The sequence below is a fragment of the Chelon labrosus genome, assembly GCF_963514085.1.
Source record: "Chelon labrosus genome assembly, chromosome: 1".
NCBI lineage: Eukaryota > Metazoa > Chordata > Actinopteri > Mugiliformes > Mugilidae > Chelon > Chelon labrosus.
The window spans coordinates 9,399,536-9,420,220 of NC_140337.1; the positions used below are offsets into that span (position 1 = coordinate 9,399,536).

The following is a 20,685-nucleotide window of genomic DNA, read 5'->3' on the forward strand; positions in this document are numbered from 1 at the left end:
AAGGCAGAAGATCAGATCTCTGCTCTGGTGTGGAGGATAAAAAACAGATCCAGAAGAAGATGAAGCTGTTCACCGCCGAGCACTGAGACTACATGAATGGATTTAATGTAGTCACCTACAAGGTAATTAAACAATGGTAGGTGACCTGGTGTCTTTTAGCAGGCATGTACACACCACTGACTAAAGTTTGACCTTAATTAAGCTTTTCTGTATTTTTTTTTTCCTGGGGGATTACATTTACCTTTAATTTACTCTCCACTAAATAACTGATTTGGTGAAATCCTATGTTTTGACACAGTTTGCATATTGTGCACCATTTCGGTTAATGCACGACGTCCCCATAAAATCAAATTAAACGTATTGTGAGATGTTTCTTTTTATGTCTTGCACTATGACCTATACACCAGTAACCTAGCTCAATAATGGCAGAACATTGTCTTTTAAGTATTTTTTAACAATATGTATGTGGTGGACAACAGTACATTTTTTTTTCTGACTCATCCTGCACTCAGTGAAGTTTACCAATTAAGCATCCAATGAAATTCCTTCTTGGATCTTTATACCCAGCCCCATCTCTCATTCATCAGCTTCACTCTTAGCATTGACTTTAAGCTCAAACCTGAGTGGGTGGTGCCTGCTCGGACCTTTTAAACTGACCAATCTAAGCGGACTGCCATTTTTTTATTTTATTTTTTTGAGGGAGGGTGCGTCCTCCACCCTAACTCCCAGTTTTTACGGGAAGCATGTTAATACGCAGAATCAAATAGCACTATCCTAGCTGATTCATGGGACGTCAATGCTGAAATTACAAAGTACAGTACAGTACTGTAGGCCCAGAACTAAACAAGGTATTGGTGTTAGAACGCTTGACCTGATTTGTGTGGAAAGACAAATAGCATCACATTTTTTTTGCGTTTACTTTAATATTTTATGTTAAGCAGCTTTAAACAAAGCTGTGTACAAAATAATGTAACTATTTCAAAGACTACAAATTAAACACTTGACTTGAATCATGTCATAGAATAAAAACAATTCTAATTGCAATGTGTTTGTTTTGTAGATTCGTTAGATGGCATCAACCACTGCTATGAGAAACTTAACTTCCCCCGCAAACACAATGTTTAACAATTCTGCCTACTCCTCCCTGAAACAGGTTCTGGATATAATTATGGCTTTGCCTCCATCTGAGAAACTCAGGGCGAGGATGCTGCTGGTGGTAATGGTGGTGCTGGTGGTTGAGCTCCCTGGAGCCCAGCAGAAGTGCATCTTTGATGAGGTTCAGTCTCAGGTCAGAGTGGTCAGAGCTGCAGACAGCCCACCCAGTGAGCCCAGACTCGGAACTTTGACTCGGCAGGAGTCTCAACTAATTTCCAGCCGACAAACCAGTCGTCCAAGACGGTCGGTGAAGCAGAGGAGCAGCCTTGATGAGTTAGCCCCAGCCCCTCCGCAGCCAATCAGGATCCAAACCTGGATGACAAGAGATCGAAACAACCCATCAGAAATGGAGAAAGGAAGGCTGGAGGCGGCGGTGGAAGAGGCTGTGAGGACGGTGTCGTCTTTACTGTCAGGTGAAAAACAGAGAACACACCCTCGCATGTACCAAAGAGACGCTTACGTATAATGCAGTCATGAACTGTTGACCTTTTAACAGTGAACAGAGGACTGGGCCCACTGCTGCTCAGAAGAGACGTCAACAAATACTGCAAGTTTCTCTGGAAGAATTCAAGTACTGTCAACTACAACAGGTGAGTATGTGTTGGTGTGTGTTTGTTGTTACCTTCCCAGAGATGGGCAGGGGAGTAACAACAGTAGCAAATGCATAAGTAATCGAAGAAGAAAGAAGTTATTTTTAAAGATGTCATGAAATAGAAAAAAATATAAAGTTTAAAAAGACAGCATAATTAGATATGAAGAGTCTAGCCTGCCAGGTGATGAAATAATAATCTTAAAATTTTCTTCTTTCAGGTGTGGTAGAGCCACCAGCAACTACAGAGCTGAGACTTGCCTTGATGTGACTGTGAGTATCAGATGATCGCGTTCTTGACTTTGGAGAGCTGGAAGAAAACCATTGGTTTTACGGTCACTGCTCTCAACAGATCCCAGATGATCACCTGGCTGGATGTGATATCTACCCTGAGGCTAACTCGCCTCGCAGGATCGTTCTCAGGCCCGAAGGTGCAGGAGTCCCTGATGCTGACTTCCTGCTTTATCTCCACGTACAGGCCACTGACAAGTGCAGAGCAGAGGTAAGATCTTGGACATTAAAAGATTAACCCTTTATGGGGGGAGGGACCATATATGGTAACTTCAGCACGCATTTTAAATTGCGCCCCTGTGCAAATGTGGTCTGCAAGGTCCACCTCTGCATGAACGCTGAACATAACTGCTTTATTAGGCACCGTGAAGAAGTGGGCTAATGTGATAATGTATATGTTGACAAGTTCCTGAGTCAGCATTTATGTTCTAATAGTCTAAATACATGTACATTTGTTTACCACTTAAGGGCAATGAACCATATATGGTAACTTTATTAATCTCGATTTTCTCCATGAAAATTTAAGTAAAAAAAGTCTTCTTAAAGAGGAACTACTATTTTTTACGACCTGGACCTTATTTCTGGCATAAAATACCATCGTTTACTCACCCATATAACTTTTGTGTCATTTGTAGTCGTTCGGGAGATATCTAGATCTGCGTATATCCATATACTGGGAGTGACTGGGGCACCGAATCGCAGCCTCTAAATAACGCATTATCTGCCACGAATCTCGTTAATTTCACCAATATTTACTACTGCTATGGTTCGTCCACAACCTCAGAATTGGAAAAAATATTCAGCAATAAACTAGAAGTAGCAAATTACAGGTAAACAAGCCAACCGTTGCGGGTGCACATGGCGCTCAGAGATGACATCATCCAGGTCAGAAGACATCATCCGGGGTCTGTAGTAGGGGTGCACCGATCCGATATTGGGATCGGATATCGGCCCCGATATTGACAAAATAGCTGGATCGGGGATCGGAAAAATTAACAGATCCACGGGCCGATCCAGTTTTTGTTTTTTTTTCCTCCGTCGCAGCAGATCCTACGTCATTCGTTGGCAGCACGTGTGTCGCATGCTGGAACGAGTTGGAGATCCTGTGTAGTAGTCCAGTAGGTGGCGGTATATGTCGTGAAGATATGATCCGCCATTAAACAGAAGAAGAAGAACGAGTTGGAGCATTTAAGCAACATGGAGCGAGCCAAAGAGTCGGCTGTGTGGAGATATTTCACGCTTGCCACGCCAACTAGTTCGACGGCTGTTTGCAATGTCTGCAAAGTAAATGTTTATTTATTTAAATTAATTTTAAGAAGTTTGATTATATTCTATTTTCGATTTGGATGCACAATTGTTCTTTAAATAACAAATAAATAAGTATTCAATACATTACATCTATGTTATTTTGTCTTAGTTAGGAAATTAATGTTTAGTTAGGAAAGTCTGGTGCCTTTAGTTTCTTCTACATGGTGGAAGGAAGGTATAAGGTGGAAGGTATGCAGTTTATTATTAATTCAACAATGGTATCGGATCGGTATCGGGTATCGACAGATATACAAAGCCCAGGCATCGGTATCGGTATCGGGACTGAAAAAGTCGGATCGGTGCATCCCTAGTCTGTAGGTCAATCTACCCCCAATCTACAGAATCTACATGGAATAGCACTAGCGTACAATAACAAAATAATGGTGAAATTAACAAGTTAGATAATGTGTTATTTAGAGGCTGCGTTTCGGTGCCCCAGTCACTCCCAGTATATGGATATACACAAATTTAAATATCTCCCGATTGACTACAAATGACACAAAAGTTATATGGGTGAGTCAACGATCGTATTTTATGCCAGAAATAAGGTCCAGGTTGTAAAAAACAGTAGTTCTCCTTTAAGCCCTGCAATAACACTCTAGGGTTGAAATTTTGAATTTCTGATTATTTTAATGAGTCAGTTTTGGCCTCAAATTTCTGGGTCTTTTTCCTCACACTGTAATTTCTCCTGGTCGTCCAGCCTAATGTGTCGGCCTACGCTGTCCACTGCCAGACGGACACCCACGGGCGACCTATGGCTGGGGTAGTGGTCATCTGCAGGGATGGAATGACAGGATCTGTGTACAGCCACCAGACTACAGTACAGGTATGATCTTTTTTTATTATTATTATTATGGATAGTTTGTTGTTGTAAGGGGGTCATAGGGTGATGGATTACAGTGATAGTCTGTTTTCCAGACTTTGATCCACGAGATGTTTCACGCCCTCGGTTTCTCTAAGGATCTCTTCAGCACCTGGCAAGACTGTTCCTCCTCTTCTCAAGGTTGTGAAACACATTTTGATATTTTATGGTACAATATCAAACTTTAATACAAAATGTAGTATTATATTAAAATGTAATAGTGTATCATTTGTGAGGTCATTTAACCAAAGATTGGCAGGTGTGAATGGATTCAGGGCTTACATGTCAGTTTATTACAGATGGTGTTAGATGTTCTCCTAGAGGCAAGGTGACTCACTCTGACGGATCAGGCCAGGTGAGGATTTACACCCCGTCCATCATTTCAGCCCTGCAGGAGCATCTGGCGTCCACTGATCCTGAACTGGGAGGCCCGTTAGAGAACCTGGTACTGAGCAGCTTCAGAGTTCAGCCAACTCTAACTTACTGACCTTACCTGCGTTACGCTTCTACATGCAGTATGCCTCTGTCCGTCAGGATGTGTCACCAGGCAGAGTGTCTTCTCACTGGGAGTCCCGGGTGCTGCAGGGGTCCATCATGGCGTCGGTGCTGGGAGAGTCGACCGCAGTCCGTATCGACCCCGTCACCTTAGCTGCTTTGCAGGACACGGGATGGTACACTGTCAACCTGAGTCGGGCACAGAGTCTGGTCTGGGGAAACGGTAAAGAAAGATAAAATGTATACACCTTTAAAATCAGCTTAATATAACAATATATATTTTTTTCTTTTTAATAGGTGAAGGAGCAGCTTTTGGCTCCTTGTCAACTTGCCAAGACAACTCCTCATCCTTTTTCTGCTCTGGCAGGTACATTTAAGTTTATTCTAATTTAAGTTTTTAAGTTGAACCCGTTTTACTTATTTTTTCCACACTATATTTCCAGCTCTAATGTGTGCAAACGTTATTCTTCCTTTTCAGTGGACCTGGGTGTCATTTTCTTCACCTCCACAAGGGGGGGTGCCAGACTGATCCATACCTGGAGGGTTGCCGAGTGTATAAAACCCTCAAGAACGGGGTGAGTTTTGTTTCCTCTCATGGGATTTGCATGAAAATATTCTTGACTAAACAAAACTCTCCAGATTATAAATGGAAAAAAATTATTTCTTACTCATTTTGCATTCTCTGTTCCTTAATTTCAAAACAACGTATTACAATATTCAAACCTGCGCTTCGTAGAATACCTGAAGAGTCAGATCAAAATTTAGTGAATTAATGTGCTTTGTGTCTTATTGCAGGATCACAATTTTACTAGCTTTCATCCTCTTTCTTTTCAGAGTGAATGTTGGAAAAGTGAAAATGCCAGGCTGTCTGCTGAAGATGACTGGGGTGGGGAGATTTTTGGTATTGAGAGCCGTTGCTTCTTCTCCAGCCTGATCAGACAGGTGCGTGTTAATTTTGTGATTTCTTTTCAGTTTTTTTCTTTCTTCTTAATTTTTACCGTCCACCTAGACCAGACCAGGCACCCCCACCCCATAGCAATGACACCCCTTGATGGCAGCAGCCATCCCCAGCAGGATGCAGCCTGACACAGACACACACAAAAACAGCACAAGGTGTTGACCTGGCCTCCAAAATCACTAGATCCCAAACTGATCAAGTATCTGTGGGATGATCCACTGAGGCCCCTCCCCTCAGCCTATAGGACCCAAAGACCCCCACTAACAACATTCTGTTGTGAGACACCACAGGACACCCTCAGAGGGCCCATGTCCATTCTCTGATGAGTCACAACTGTTTTGGAGGCACAAGGGAGACCTACACAATATTAGGAAGGTGGTCATAATGTTATGCCTGATCAGTGCATTTCTTCACCTGTCTGTCTTTAAAACCCAGGATCAAATTCTTGGGCTCAACAGCTCTGTGCAGGGTCAATGTTACAGACATAGGTGTACTGGAGCCAACAGTTTCCAAATCCAGGTGCTTGGATCTGGGTGGGTGGACTGTCCAGCAGGGCTCTCTGTTCAGGTAACGTCACATAGTATAATGGTATAACTGCAATGTTGAAGAGCAGGTAATACTGCTTAATATAAGACAGTTTTTCCACATTCTCATCAAAATGTGAATTAAAAAAAAAACAAGGTAAGTAGCTGGGTTTATGTTAGATGTATTTATTCATTTATATTTTCCATTATTGTTCCTTTTTCATCTACTGATTTGATGCTAAACTAAGAATCAACTACATTCTCATCTATATGTGAAGTTAACTCTTAGATCCCCAATTTACAATTCACACATCACCCTATGAAATGAGATTAAAATAAATTAATAAGATAATACAGTATACCTTATAGCCTACAATAAAAATAAATTTTGTAAAGTAAGTCAGGTAGGTCATGTGTGAGCTACTGTACGTACACACAGGAGTTAACATGCTATACGGTAGTAGCACAGAATTGCGTGGTTAGTAATAGAGAAGAAATTAGATAAGAAATTAGAGGACAGGAGCTCGGTGCCAGACAACAGGAGCTTGGAGCTTGATGTGAGAGAGAAGAGAGTAGAGCACATATGCTCAGAGCATTGTCCCCCAGCTGCCTAGGCCTATTGCAACTAACGCATATGCACTATATAGCACAATGGAATTGGGAGGAACAGTATTTTACACCTATGTATGTTTTTATTTGGGGCGGCTGTGGCTCAGTAGGTAGAGCGGGTTGTCCACGAACCAGAGGGTTAGCGGTTCGGATCCCCGGAATGTGCCACATGCCGAAGTGTCCTTGAGCAAGACACTGAACCCCCAGTTGCTCCCAGTGCGTGGCACTGGTGTGTGAATGTGTATGTGCTTGTGTGAGCGAATGGGTAGATGTGTCTGTGACTGTAAAAGCGCTTTGAGTACCAATAGGTAGAAAAGCGCTATATAAAAGCAAGGCCATTTACCATTTACCATATTCACATATTGAGGAAGTAACCTGACTTGAATTCATCAACCTCTCTTTAAAACTTTAAGTCCTAAAAAGGAACATGACTCATCCCACCCAGTGTTTTATTTCCCCCACGATATTCACTATATAATACTCAGTTCTGACTGTTTACAGATCCCAGTTTTCATATGAAATTGTATCATAATCTGTTCTTTCTTTCCGTTTGTCCATACTCAGGTAAAAGGATACCAGGGTTTAGTCTTCTGCCCACACAAGAGGTTATGTCTGTACGCTGACGTCAAGCCTCCCTTAGATGATGCCAAGCCTTTTTCTGCTTGCATCACATGGCAAGTAAAACTTTAAACCAGCACTGCCTTGAACCACAGTTGAGATTTTAGGTTTTGGCAAGCTTGAAATGCATGTTGACAGGTAAACTTTGGCATCCCAGATGATCTTGTAATGTGAGGAGTCTACTTAAACTAAAAAAAAAAGCGCAGAATCATCAGGACTGGCCCCGATTCCTATGACACATGCTTGATATTCAGAAATTAGAATTAAAATGGATAGTTATGTCTGTACATTTAAAACTGCCAGTGACAGAAACAGGTCAACACAATTCATTTTACCATTCACATAGGAGTGAATGGTAAATGTTCTTCTTAGATAGAACTCATTTTAGTGGAATTTCAGCGCATTACTGCCATCTATTGTTCAGTTTTGGGTCTCCCCTAGTAGACAAATTAGGAATTAGCAGTCTATTTTATTGAAAAATGTCAGTCTTCTATGTAATTTTCGGACTTTGCAAATTCATCCCACAGACCAGATTGGACCCTTAGGTGGGCCGGTATTGGCCACTGGACCATATGTTTAACACCCTAATCATAGGCATAGAAAATCTACTATTAACACACATTTTATTATCTTTTAAGCACAAACTCAAGATTTTGTTGATGAAAAATTCATACCGTCTTGCTTTAACAGTATCATGGAACTCGTACTGACTTTATCATTTTTTTTTTTGCACAGTGACCCTGAGACTTTAACTTCCACCCAGAATCACTCCTGGTCCCTCCTCAGACCAGGACTCATTGTCTGCTTCACTGCTGCTGTGTGTCTCGTGGCTGCACTGATCGTGTCTTACAGGAAGTGTCGCTGCTGGACGATCAGAATCCACAGTGTGGCCCCAGAGGATCGCAGCAATCCGTAAGGTTAATGTAAAAATGTTAAGGCAAAATCCTGAATTCAGTGTTTGTGAAACTGAGAAAAAAAAACATGCACTTGTCCAGTTATTGTTCTAATTTTATTGAGAAATCATCAACATTAATTTATATACAGTATGTATCTATAACAGGATTATTATCATTATGGTAATGATACTGAAATAAAACAGGCATTTAGTGACATCATTTTGTTATGTACAAAACTCACAGTATAGAGTTCTCTTGATTCATAAGGAATCTGTGTAGCTATAACACTGAAAGACAAGATGCTGATACTTTTGTTACCTTTGTAGATGAAGATTTTTTTTTTTTTATCTACATGATGATTTGTTAGATTTGGTTGTAATTGGATTAAAGGCTATGTTATCATCTGGGGGTCTTAGTTCCAAACATAGAGATCTTCAAAATACATCAGACATACTTTCAGCGTTCAATGGACTAAAGAGAACACCATCTTTAGATCATTTCCTCCAGACAGGTATGGAGGTCTGCCTGGGGGCTACACCTTTGGAGCAAGAGTTGTAGGGTGGACTTGACTTTAAGCAGTCCTCAAAGAGCCTCAAGCACACAAAACAGAACTTCACTTTGCATCTGGGACAGACGATGCTTTTACAAAGAGCTCTGTTGTGTTCCACTAGGAAGCCACAGGTGGGGCAGGCACGGACAGAGGGGCAGCCAGTGACCCCCTTCACATCCCTAAAGATGACATCCAGGCAGGTTCTCAATACCTCCAGTGACTTGTTGACACAACCGTCATTTGCGCAGCGATCTGTATATTGAGACGGACGCCTCCATTCCTTCAGGCACTGCCAGCAGAATTCATAGGTTCTTTGTTTGTCAGCTGAGCACACTGTGCAGCAGACCCGTAGGTTGTCGAGGTCAGTCCGCACCACAGAGGACTTGCAGCCAGGACACTGCCAAGTAAAGTAACAGATTTGTTTGTTTTATTTACCTGTAAATGTGGTTTCGCATCCTATCTTGTAAGTAACATGATTGAAATACTCACAAATTTGACGTCCAAGTAGTCCTTGGCAACTTGACTGAACAACTTGTCTTCGAAGTAATGAATTTCTTCTCGGGTTAGAAGAGCCATTTTACAGACCTCATCAAATGACCACTCAGCATTGCAGTTCGTTTGGCCACACACAAATGTGGTCTCGCCCTTGGGGATTGAAATGAAGCAAGTTAAACTTTCTGAGAGTTTGTTTGATCTGTAATCTGTCCAGGAGACATCAGACATCACCCTTAGGGACTGAAATGCAACCAGTTAAACTTGCAGCTTTTTGAGTGCTTGGTTATTTGCACAGCAACTTCAGGTTCAGGCAGGTGACTCAGTGTGCATGCTGCAGCCATAGTGCGCCACAACAGTCCAGATTTTGTGGTTTATGCAAATGGAATTCCACATGATAAAAATAATACTACACCACTGCAGACATCCTTGCACATGTTTCACCAAGCACTATAGTTTCTATAAATTAGACCTCATTCTGTTTGCATATTAATAAGGGCTGTCAATGGACTGAAGTATTTAAATGCACAATTCTCAGTAGTTAATGTGCAACTAATCTCACATGAACCACACATTTTTTTTAAAGCTGATTTTTAAAGTTTTTTGTCTTCTTCTCAACGTGGGAGTAAATGTTCTCCTGAATAACCTCAAATGTGCGCTATGCTAAAAAAATATGCTACGTCAATCTTGCTGACTATCCAGCATGGTCTTCCTTTATTGAGGAGGAGGAGGTAAATGAAAGTAACCCTATAATAATCTTTTTGAGAGAACCACCTGACAGGACTGAAACTGAGCTAGTCACTTAACAAGACCCTTTTCTGCTCAGGGAGAAATAGTCAGGAGATACACTTTGTACTTTGTAGAATCAAAGCTCTGATTGTCAGTCTACTGACAGTCATGTCAATAAAAGAGCCAATAATGTGCAACCTATAGAAAAAGTTTAAGTTAATAGTTTTTTACCAATTTGCCTGACACCAATCACAAAAGGTAGCTGTCATGAAAATGGTGTCCGTGATTCTCAGTTATTCTCAGTTAGTCACAAAATAGAACTATGTGATACAAATAAAAGCTCACTGACTATGAATAGTTTCTCAGTTTCTTATGAAATTATTTACAAGAATTCACTTATAGGATACCTTGTCCAGCAAATAGCGGCACCAGTTGGTGAGGGACATGGGGGTGACAGAATGACCACAGGACATCAGTGCTCTCCGAGACTTGTAATTCTGACACAAAACTATAAGACAAACGCACACAAAAGAAAGAGAAAATATATTCAGTGTTACTGCTTACAGACAGCGGTTCAAAAAACTCATGTCCAGACTCTCTGTAAATGTTACTGTTTAAGATCATCTTTGTAAATCTGAAATCAACTGCTGGTCTCTTTCTTTGACTACTTACAATCCATATCATCATCTCCATCAACAAATCTCAGCGTAGGATCGTTGGGGTCGTAACATTTCTCCTTTTTAGATGAATGATGCCTCTTCTGTTTAGTTGACACCTGAGAGTCCATCTTGGTGGGGTGTATTCACGATCTCCTAAATAAAAGTCTTGCAATCTGAACAAGCGCACTCCTGCAATCCTCAAACACGCATAACAAGTTTCCCCTTCGTTAGAAATAGATGATAAACCACCACTGTGGTACACTTCAAAGAGATTATATTACACGGATCACATCAATTCATCAAATTTAGTGTACAAATGGTTAAATAAGTCAAATGAAGCGATCTCACCAGCGCCGCTGTGAACCGAGGAGCTAAGACGCAGACTTATTTTCTCAAATTCTTCCTTTCTGCGCCGACGTTACGGAAAAAACAAGTAAATGACCCAAATACACGAATTAAATAATCCCAGTATTAGAAACTGAAGTCACAGAAACACTCTTTGGACAAAACAGATTTAGAGGTTAAAAAATGTGTGTGCGCCCTGATGGTTAGTTCACCTGTTGGCCGACTGACAGATTTGAAACCAGTTTGGCAAGAAGTAGCAAGAAAGGGTATGTGTCACTGTATGTGCGCTAGGGAATTGAATTTAAAATAGATAAAAGATTACAAAATTAAATTAAAATAAATTAGCGGGCAACTGTGCTGCGGAGTTATTTTTTTTTTTGAAAACTAATGATAAAAAAATAAGTTATATTTGTTTTGGGGTTTTTTTACAGGCTACTTCTGAATAGTTGACGTACGTGCATTTTGTCGGTATATCACGTGACTTCTGCACGCACCATTCCAGGAAGTGAGTTAGTTGGTTTGGTTCAGTTTTAACTTTGTTTGCACCATATAAGAAAAAAAAAAATAAAAAAATATATATATATAACTATCAAACTGTAAAGACGTTTTTTTTTCACCATTTGCACTTTAATTATTATTATTTTTTTTTACTTTTTATTTTACTTTATTAATTATACTTACCGGGTGATGAAGGTGACTTCCGGTTCCCTGTAGCATTTATTGGTTCCGTTCAGTTTAAGGAATTTACTGAACACAACATCCAGATTGCTCTTATATCAGTACCAATGAGTTATACTTCAAACAGCTTGTTCAGTTTAAAAAAAAAAAAAAGAGAGACACATATCCAATTGCTTGGTTTAAAGTTTTACACTGCAGCTGAAATGTTACTGTTGAGTCACAACACAAAACTTTGGATAAACCATTTAAAACAACAAAAAACAAACAACAACAAAAAAAAGAAAAACTAAAAACAAGACCAAATTTCCCTCCTCTGTCCATAGTTATTTTGTTGCTCAAGGTCCAAGATTCAGGATTCAAGATTCAGATCATATTTACTGTCTCTTCTACTTCAGGAAAAATTAAATTAAAATGAGGATATTGGATACGTAATGGTTTACAGGCTTAAGTTTTATTGTTAAAATTCTCACATTGCAAGGGGTGAATGAGAAATTATCTAAACAATGTACAATCTAAGCATTTTAGATCAGTGCATTAAATGAGAAGAAAATGAAGAAACGTTGTATTGCTTGGCATAGAAATGTCCTGTTATCAGATTATACATTATGATCTTGACTTAACAAAAACATTCACATCAAATCCACATGCTGGAAATTTCACCAAAAACACCTTTTGGCCAAGGACTGAAAGGACTTTCCATGTAGGCTAGTGTATACACTAGCCTTGTTACCAGTTGTGTATAGCTTTAATTTGCCCTGTGTAGAGCCTAGCAATTAACACTGGTCTGTAAATAAAACAGACTACAGCAAATGAGTGTTTGGATTTCTTGAATGTACAGCATTAAATCAAACGCTTAAGCATATGCTGCCTGTTCCATACAGGTATAGATGTTTGTCTAGGGGCTACACCAGTGATGCAAGCTGTGAAATATGACTTGCACACTTTACTGGGATGCAGACAGACAAAACAGAACTCCTCCTTGCATCGGGGACAGGTAATGTTCTTACATTTTGTTTTGTCATGCTCCACCAGCAAGCCACATGTGGGACAAGCACGGATGGAGGGACAGCCAGTGACGCCCCTCACGTCCTTAAATTCGATGTTTGGGCAGGTTCTCAATACCTCCAGTGACTTGTTGAAGCAACCATCATTTGCACAGCGGTCTGTATATTGAGATGGATTTTTCCATTCCTTCAGGCACTGCCAGCAGAATTCATAGAGCTTAAGTTTGTCAGCTGTGCACACTGTGCAGCAGACCCGTAGGTTGTTGGGGTCAGTCCGCACCACAGAGGACTTGCAGCCAGGACACTGCCGGGAAAAGTCGGTTTAAAAAGCATCTTTTAAAATTCACCTTTGTATACAAATGAATTTAACCTAAATGTAAGTGTAGTTTATATTCCATCTTGTAAATAATAACATGAAAAATAATAATAACGTGAAATACTCACTGATTTGACATCCAAGTAGTCCTTGGCAACTCGACTAAACAATTGTTTTTCAAAGTATTCAGTTTCTTCAGGAGTTAGAAGAGCCATTTTACAGACCTCATCAAATGACCACTCAGCATTGCAGTCTGTTTGGCCACACACAAACGTGGCCTCGCCCTTGGGGATTGAAATGAAGAAAACGTTTGTTTGATCCGTTATCTGTTCAGGAGACATCAGGAGATACACCTTGTACTCTGACAATCAAAGCACAGATTGTGAACATAATACACCATTTAAGATATTTTAGTAGTACGGTGTGTTTACATTTTTTTTCTGGAAAACTCCATATGATGATAAACTCAATGGTAGTGTAACCCCTGATTCTATGAGTAACCTATAGGCATGCCCCTCTGCAAGCGGCCTCGTTTGGATTCATCGTTTTGTACTTTCAGTCTTGAAGAATTCTGGTTACAACCATGTACCTAGCAACATCTGTGGAACATGTGGGGACCACAAGTTAGTTCAAGCTTTAGTTCCTGGCTGTAATGGGGATAAAGAGAATCACAAATGTTATATGCTTCAGATGCAAATGTAAGAGGGTCAGTTCTAGCCACAGGATGGAAAAAAGCTTCATTGCAAAGAGATAAAACACAAAAGGGACAGTTTTTTGAGGGCAGAGCCTATAGTAGAACCATGTGATCTAAAGCTCATTGACTAAACAATGATCAGGTATAATATTTTGACCACCTTCCTAATATTGTGTAGGTCTCCCTTGTGCCTCCAAAACAGTTGTGACTCATCAGAGAATGGACATGGGCCTTCTGAGGGTGTCCTGTGGCGCCTGGCAACAGAATGATGTTAATGGGGGCCTTTGGGTCCTATGGGTTGAGGGGAGGGGCCTCTGTGGATCATCCCACAGATACTTGATCAGTTTGGGATCTAGTGAATTTGGAGGTCATGTTTTTTGAGTTGTTCCTAAACTGTTTTTGTGTGTGTGTCAGTGTCAGGCTGCATCCTGCTGGGGATGGCTGCTGCCATCAAGGAGTATCATTGCTATGGGGTGGGGGTGCGTGGTCTGGTCTAGGTGGGTGCTACATGTCTAAGTAACATCCACATGAATGCCAGGTCCAAAAGTTTCCCAGCAGAACATTGAATTGTCAGAAGATGGTCAATGTTATTTACTTCTCCTGTCAGTGGTTTTATTGTTGTGGCTGATCGGTATAAATTGTTGAATTTTGTTATTAGATTAACTGGTAAAATTTCACTTACCTTGTCCAACAAATGGTGGCACCAGTTGGTGAGGGACATGGGGGTGACAGAATGACCACAGGACATCAGTGCTCTCCGAGACTTGTAATTTTGACACAAAACTATAAGACAAACACACACAAAAGGAAGAGAAAAAGATGCTTAGTGTTACTGCTTATGGACAACGGTTCCAAAAACTCATATCCAGACTATTCTTTAGGATCATTTTTTTAAATCTGAAAATTAATTGTCGGGGCCTTTGACTACTTACAATCCATATCATCCTCTCTATCAACAAATCTCAGCGTGGGGTCGTTGGGGTCGTAACACTTCTCCTTCTCAGTTGTCGAGCTGTCTTCTTCCTCAAAATATTCCAGGAAAGTGTCCAAACCTGTTCTCCCTGAAGGCGCATGAGGATTTGCGTGTGCAGTTCTGAAAATGTTTCTCTGTCGAAGTCTTCTTGGTCTTCTGGCATTAGTAAAGGCAATATTTCTTATCACTGTGGGAGGATTCCTTTCTGGTGTCTCACTGTTGCTCGTAGAATCCGTATTTCCCTCTGTTGTCAACTTGGAGCCCATCCCGATGAGATAGCATTCACGGTCGCGCACGAATAACCCGTAAAGTAATATATTCGATTACTTTATTATCCAAGTCATGTTATTTTTTCCATAAATGACGCGTTTTAAAAAAAAAATCATACATCACCCCTCAAACTTAAGAAACAGTCCTCGGTGTGGCGGTTGAGTCAGCTCAGTGGCTTAACCAGGAAACAAGTTAAACCCAGAGATCATCGATCATCCAATAGCTGATGGATATCACTGAAAAAAAGGAAATTGCTCAAAGATAAGCCGTTTTTTCTACATTTTCTCTTTTTCTTCTAAAGTCACACTTTCAGGTCGTCATTTTTGGCATTTTCTATTATAAAACTGGTGCGTAGAAACAAATGAAACAAACACATTTCTCGTCTTTACTGCTTTAATAAGAGAGGCCCTCTTTTTTGTGACAAAGCCCACAAATGAATGATCTTACTTTTGAGGTTTCGCTTCTTAAGTCAGCAACATTAAGCTGCATGTGGTATGGTCTTAGACATAAATTGAGAGAGAGAGAGAGAGAGAGAGAGAGAACACGCGCACCAATGTGGTTGTACTGCATTCTCTGTGGGATGTTGACACACTGGAACAACTGGAGGCTGACAGAGGCCGTCAGTGAGAAAATAAATTTTAAAAAGTCCCACTAGAATATGATGAAAGAGATACCGCGGAACTCTATTTACGTCTAAACAACGCCCTTGAGATATGTATTCAAATGTTCTTTGTCAAAATCTTTCGGGTCCTACTGTCTGTATTTTGTGGTGCAGCTCACAACCCAAGACATTAGGCTGAGCTTCACATGTCTGATCGTTATGCCTGATCTTTAACGTAGAGTTCACTTCGTACTGAAGATGCCGTAAGCTGGCCTTTAGCAGTGGGCTACCATTAACAATGCGTCTCCAGATCCGATCTCAGTTTCGGGCTCTGTATGCAAATAAACGCCGGCATCATCTGGGGCTCAGTATAGTGAAAGCTGGTACAAGGAGGGGTTTTGTCTAAGAATAAATCAGTGCAGACAGAACAGTCGAGACAGTTCTGGGCTATAGCAGCTGTCCTCTAAAATTGCAAAGACGTTATTTGCACCAGTGGTGCATTTTTGCGGTAAAAGGTCATTTATTTGGATTTTATTTTACTTTGAAATAATCTTACAATTGTAATCATTCTTGTTTAGATTGTTTTTTTTTTTTATGTAAGTGGACAGTCTGATTTAATTGTTAAAACTGTATTTTTACTCTCCAGAGTAATAGCCTAAATCTTGCATCCAACGTAAAAGACATTTGATCCATGTCCAAATCCACGATCCAGTGGAGTAAATGGAGGACGCCACCGCCTGACTATCATCTGCACCCTTAAATATTATTATGACAGTCATTATAAATAGTTATAAACAGGTTTTTTTTTTTTTTTTTTTCAAAAAGAACGAATTAACTCTTGCATGCCCACTCCACGTCTTGATGAATTCTTAGTGTCAGAGAGCAGATCGTTCTGTGGCTTTATTCAAGATTCAAGATGTCAATATGTCTAAACAGCAGTAAGAGCAGCAGTTTAGACCATGCAATGAAATTCTTGCTTTGCAAATTCCCCTTAGTAAAAATAATAAATGGATGAAAAGAAAGAAATATAAAGCCTAGACTAGGGGTGTCAAACTCATTTTAGTTTGGGGGCCACATACAGTCCAATTTGATCTCAAGTGGGCCAGACCAGTAAGATAACAGCATCATAAACTATAAATAACGAGAACTCCAGACTTTTTGCGTTTGTTTTAGTGCAAAGAAGAACAAGTAAATTATTAAAACAACAAAAACAAACAAACAAACAAAAAAACACATTGGGCACATTGACCTCTGCTGTTTAGCCTTGCGTCTCAGTGCTGTCTTCTGTCCATCTCTCTTACTAAAACAATAGACAAATTAGGAATATCAGTTATTTCCATTGAATTTTCGCAAATTCATACTGCAGGCCAGATTAGACCCTCTGGCGGGCCGCTTTTGGCCCACGGGCCATATGTTTGACACCTGTGGCCTAGACTAAAGCAGGTGCAGGAGAAATCAGTTAAATCAAAAGCATAAAATCTGAGCTGAGAAAGTGCTCTGTGCCTTGTGCTACCGATGCAGTGGGAGGGATGGGGAAGTGTGTCACAGGGGTCTGATCTGTTTGTGAGTGTCCTTGTCCTTGAGCAATAGCCACTACTATTATGGTGTCAATAGTAATGAATGGGGCTTCAACTAAGAAGTTATTTTATTGTTATATCTTCTAATCTATTATAGTTGTAATTTTGGTGCACTATATTCGATGATACCCACAGATAGTTTTCAAACTATCTGTGGGTATCATCAAAGATTTTTTTTATGTGCAACTGAGCTACCGTGACTAAGCAATTTCCCTTCTGGGTCAACAAAGTTTATCTGTGACGATAGGTTTTTCATCCTCTCTCGTTCCAACAATTCACTCGAAGTTGCGTGGCGCCTCCCCTTTTTTCCACCAGTCACCTCAGAGGCCCAGCCCTCCGTTTTACTTCACTCTATGATTTGGATCTTTGGTGCATACGCACGCACGACCGGGAGACAGATCATCTGAAGATGGTGATCCAAATCAAAGTTAACGGACCCAGGGGAGAGGAAAAGATCATCGACCTGTGTGACAATGAAGTGCAGATGAAGAACATCACCGTCCATCACCTGAAAAGAAAAATAACTCAAATGCTCAGGCTGGGTAGGTCTTTCTTTTTTGCCAGTGGTTTAAGAAGACTTTTGAGGCGCCTTTCTTTGTCAGAACATGTCACAGATCTCAACTTTTTCTACTTCTAGAGAATGACATCCGGTTGGTGTACAGGACAGAGATCCTGGAGGACTCGTCCCTGCTGCTACATTACGGAATCAAACACATGTCCACTATCCACACACTGCTGATGCTGCCCGGAGGAGACTGATGTGGACAAGACCCAGGGAGAAAATCACATGGACTCTAAACTGCACCGGCACTCGGATCAGAAAACCTATATTTTATGTACATAGTCGAATCATATGATCAGTATCATTGTTGTCATCCCATGAAAGACACGAGCCTGTACATGCTTGCTCTCGCTTCTTAACTTTTGTTCTTATAGAATCTCTCATGTCAAGCTGTGAAGGCTGTCAGTAGGCAGCCAGTGTTATTTAATTAAATGTAATTATCGTTCTGATTTTTGAAGTAACTCTCCATGCTCTCCGTGTTTTTTTTCATACGACCGAAAAAAAAGAGACAGAAAAATGACAACAGGAAAGAAGTGGAGGCTGCTTAGTCACAAAGGATCCCGCTGTCATTTGAGTCATCGGCCTGGAACGTTGAAAAACCAATCATGCAGGTTAGGTGGAGGTTAGATGGTCCAGCTAAAAATATCTCAAAGAAACAAACGGCTTTATTAATAGACAGTATCACAGCCTACTATTTATAGTTTATATTTTATTAATGGACAGAGGGGGCCTGCAGTCATTGAGACATTCATGGTGAAGCTTTAACAGAGTTCTCATGGGGAAAAAAAAGAAAAAAAAAAGATTATTTTAATGGGTTGTCATTTATTTATTATTTTATATTCCCTTACAAACAAAAAAAAAAAGATATGTATTAAAAACTCTTTAATATAATGTAACCAGTCAGAGTGTGATTATTAATGACATAGTCAGTGAAGTTCAATTCAATGTTTAATTTAATTTAATTTAATTTATTTAGCATCAATAACAATACAAATTGTCTGGAGATAATGCAGCTAAAATGTCTGTACTTCCAAAATATGTGCACCTGTTCCAGTGTGTGCCTGTATTTTTATTCAGAAACTATTCCAAAATGTTAAACTCAATGATGAGATCATTTATTTGGAATGGCAAACGTCCACGTGTGCGTAAAGTCTACATACAAGGACCAAAACAAAGTGGTGGGATGGCACTTCCAAATTTCCTATTTATTTTATCACTGGGCAGCCAATTTGCATTGCATGTCATCCTGGATCCATCACCATCTAGACGAAAACAGTCCTGCCTGGGTAAGACCTGAGGAGAGTCTCTGCAAACCTGTTTCTTTATCGGCCTTAATCGGTATGGCTGTGACCCTCGTCGTTCCACATGGTTAATAATAATCCTGCAATCAGAGGTTCATTAAGAATTTACTCACAATTCAGAAAACATTTTGGACTGCAAGATACATGCCTCTGTAGTCCAGTAGCAGCTAACCACCAAGTGTCTTAATGACCTCTTCATAAGAAATGCATTTGCCACTTTTGGATATCTGTCAAAGGAATACAGTATACCCAACTCCCTTTTTTATTATTATTATTATTTACAGATCAGACACTGTTGTTGAAAGTGTTGTTTCACAGTTTCCCAATAGACCACCTACCGATATAATTAATATTATCGTGTCCTCAAACAAGCTACTTCATGTATACTTGGGTTCATTTCTAATCTGGACTGTACCTCCTTGTCTGGAATCAGAGTGGAATGGGAGCAAGACCTCCAAACATCACTTGATGATGAAATGTGCTCTAAGATCTTGGGGGCAGTTCAGTCCTCTTCGCTATGTGCTCAGCATTCTTTGCTTCAATTTAAAGTGGTATACAGGGTGCGTCTTTCTAAATCCAAACTGGCGAAAATATACCCACACGTTGACCCCATATGTGATAGATGTACATCTGGGCATGCAACAATAATTCACATGTTTTGGCTCTGTCCCAAGTTGGAGGGGTATTGGAAGGCTATTTTTGAAGTTCTCTCTTCAGTTCTGAATGTTAAAATTGACCCAAACCCATTTATCCTTCTGTTTGGAGTTATCCCTGATGGGATGCAGTTACCAGTGGGAGGACATCAAATTGTTGCATTCACTACCCTCCTGGCACGTTGCCGAGACTCTTGAGGTTTGTATGTTTGTTTTTGCTTTTTGTATAAATTTGTAATTTTAGAAAATCACAATAATAATAATAAAAAAGGACTGTGAAAGAAATTGTCTCAAGTTGCTTTACAAAACTTGGCCCGAAATCTGACTTCAAAACCTCAACCAGGACCCAGCTCATATGGGACTATCCATATGCCTGAGGCCGGCCAGGGAATGGATAGAAAACTAGTAAGATATAGCCTGAACTACGAGATATAGCGGATGCATGAGAGTTTGATAATCTGTATAGATAAAGCTGTTACTGGCAGCTGTTGTTTTGTTACAGGCGAGTTAGCTGCTATGATGATTGAAGGTGTCTGGTGATGCATTCAGGTAGGGGTGGATAACTGCAGGCCAAATTACTTCGCTGCCTTCTTAAGAATAAACCAAAACACGCACCTGTAGGCCAACTTCCTGTTTATTTGGAACAGATGACATTTAGAGCCTATACAGAACAACATGACAGGGACCTAAAATGCAACAATCCAATGTAAGTAGACCTCTGCATACAATGCAATTAAAACCAGAAACTTTTTATGATCAATAAATGTGGGCCATCAATTTGTTTCAATAAAATCATTGAATCTTAAGATGCAAAAAGGGATCACGTCTGAACTGTTAAAGAACCTTGTTGAGTTCAGATACTGCTCAGCACACAAACGGTTCCTACTGTTAACATGCTCTCAGCCTTCACGCCGAGTTCAGAAAAATGACATGTTGCCAAACTAGTTTAAAAGACCAGGAAACAGGTTTTTCCTAA

At 40.3% G+C, this 20,685-nt stretch overlaps 3 protein-coding genes across 3 annotated transcripts; 1 reads left to right on the forward strand and 2 right to left on the reverse strand.

Moving 5' to 3' along the window:
• Positions 1–1,168: 1,168 nt before the first annotated feature.
• cirop (ciliated left-right organizer metallopeptidase) lies at positions 1,169–8,325 on the forward strand (the record flags this gene model as incomplete). The annotated part of the gene is made up of 14 exons (XM_084549114.1): positions 1,169–1,568; positions 1,652–1,745; positions 1,966–2,017; positions 2,097–2,246; positions 4,044–4,169; positions 4,262–4,346; positions 4,505–4,650; positions 4,740–4,923; positions 4,998–5,067; positions 5,179–5,275; positions 5,535–5,642; positions 6,094–6,225; positions 7,356–7,465; positions 8,145–8,325. The coding sequence occupies 14 exons, from the start codon at positions 1,169–1,171 to the stop codon at positions 8,323–8,325; spliced, it is 1,935 nt and encodes a 644-aa protein (XP_084405240.1).
• LOC311487055 (putative E3 ubiquitin-protein ligase ariadne-2) lies at positions 7,988–11,342 on the reverse strand. Its single transcript, XM_084543154.1, has 4 exons — positions 10,749–11,342; positions 10,484–10,584; positions 9,345–9,500; positions 7,988–9,252 (listed from the first exon to the last, which is right to left on the reverse strand). Exons 1-4 carry the CDS (start codon positions 10,861–10,863, stop codon positions 8,800–8,802), a joined length of 825 nt encoding a protein of 274 aa, XP_084399280.1. The 5' UTR covers positions 10,864–11,342; the 3' UTR covers positions 7,988–8,799.
• A 936-nt stretch (positions 11,343–12,278) lies between these two features.
• Positions 12,279–15,187, reverse strand: LOC311487006 (uncharacterized protein). The gene is made up of 4 exons (XM_084543087.1): positions 14,705–15,187; positions 14,455–14,555; positions 13,207–13,362; positions 12,279–13,066 (listed from the first exon to the last, which is right to left on the reverse strand). The coding sequence occupies exons 1-4, from the start codon at positions 15,009–15,011 to the stop codon at positions 12,599–12,601; spliced, it is 1,032 nt and encodes a 343-aa protein (XP_084399213.1). The 5' UTR covers positions 15,012–15,187; the 3' UTR covers positions 12,279–12,598.
• Positions 15,188–20,685: the final 5,498 nt, after the last annotated feature.

What these genes read in the sequence shown, in the direction of transcription:
- LOC311487055 (XM_084543154.1), bottom strand. Translation starts at nt 10,863, where the DNA reads ATGGACTCTCAGGTGTCAACTAAACAGAAGAGGCATCATTCATCTAAA. An exon ending in GCCGCTATTTGCTGGACAAG is followed by an intron (nt 9,501 to 10,483) that starts GTATCCTATAAG and finishes TCAATCCCCAAG; the next exon opens with GGCGAGACCACATTTGTGTG. An exon ending in ACTACTTGGACGTCAAATTT is followed by an intron (nt 9,253 to 9,344) that starts GTGAGTATTTCA and finishes TTTACTTGGCAG; the next exon opens with TGTCCTGGCTGCAAGTCCTC.
- LOC311487006 (XM_084543087.1), bottom strand. Translation starts at nt 15,011, where the DNA reads ATGGGCTCCAAGTTGACAACAGAGGGAAATACGGATTCTACGAGCAAC. An exon ending in TAGAGAGGATGATATGGATT is followed by an intron (nt 14,556 to 14,704) that starts GTAAGTAGTCAA and finishes TTTGTCTTATAG; the next exon opens with TTTTGTGTCAAAATTACAAG. An exon ending in ACTACTTGGATGTCAAATCA is followed by an intron (nt 13,067 to 13,206) that starts GTGAGTATTTCA and finishes TTTTCCCGGCAG; the next exon opens with TGTCCTGGCTGCAAGTCCTC.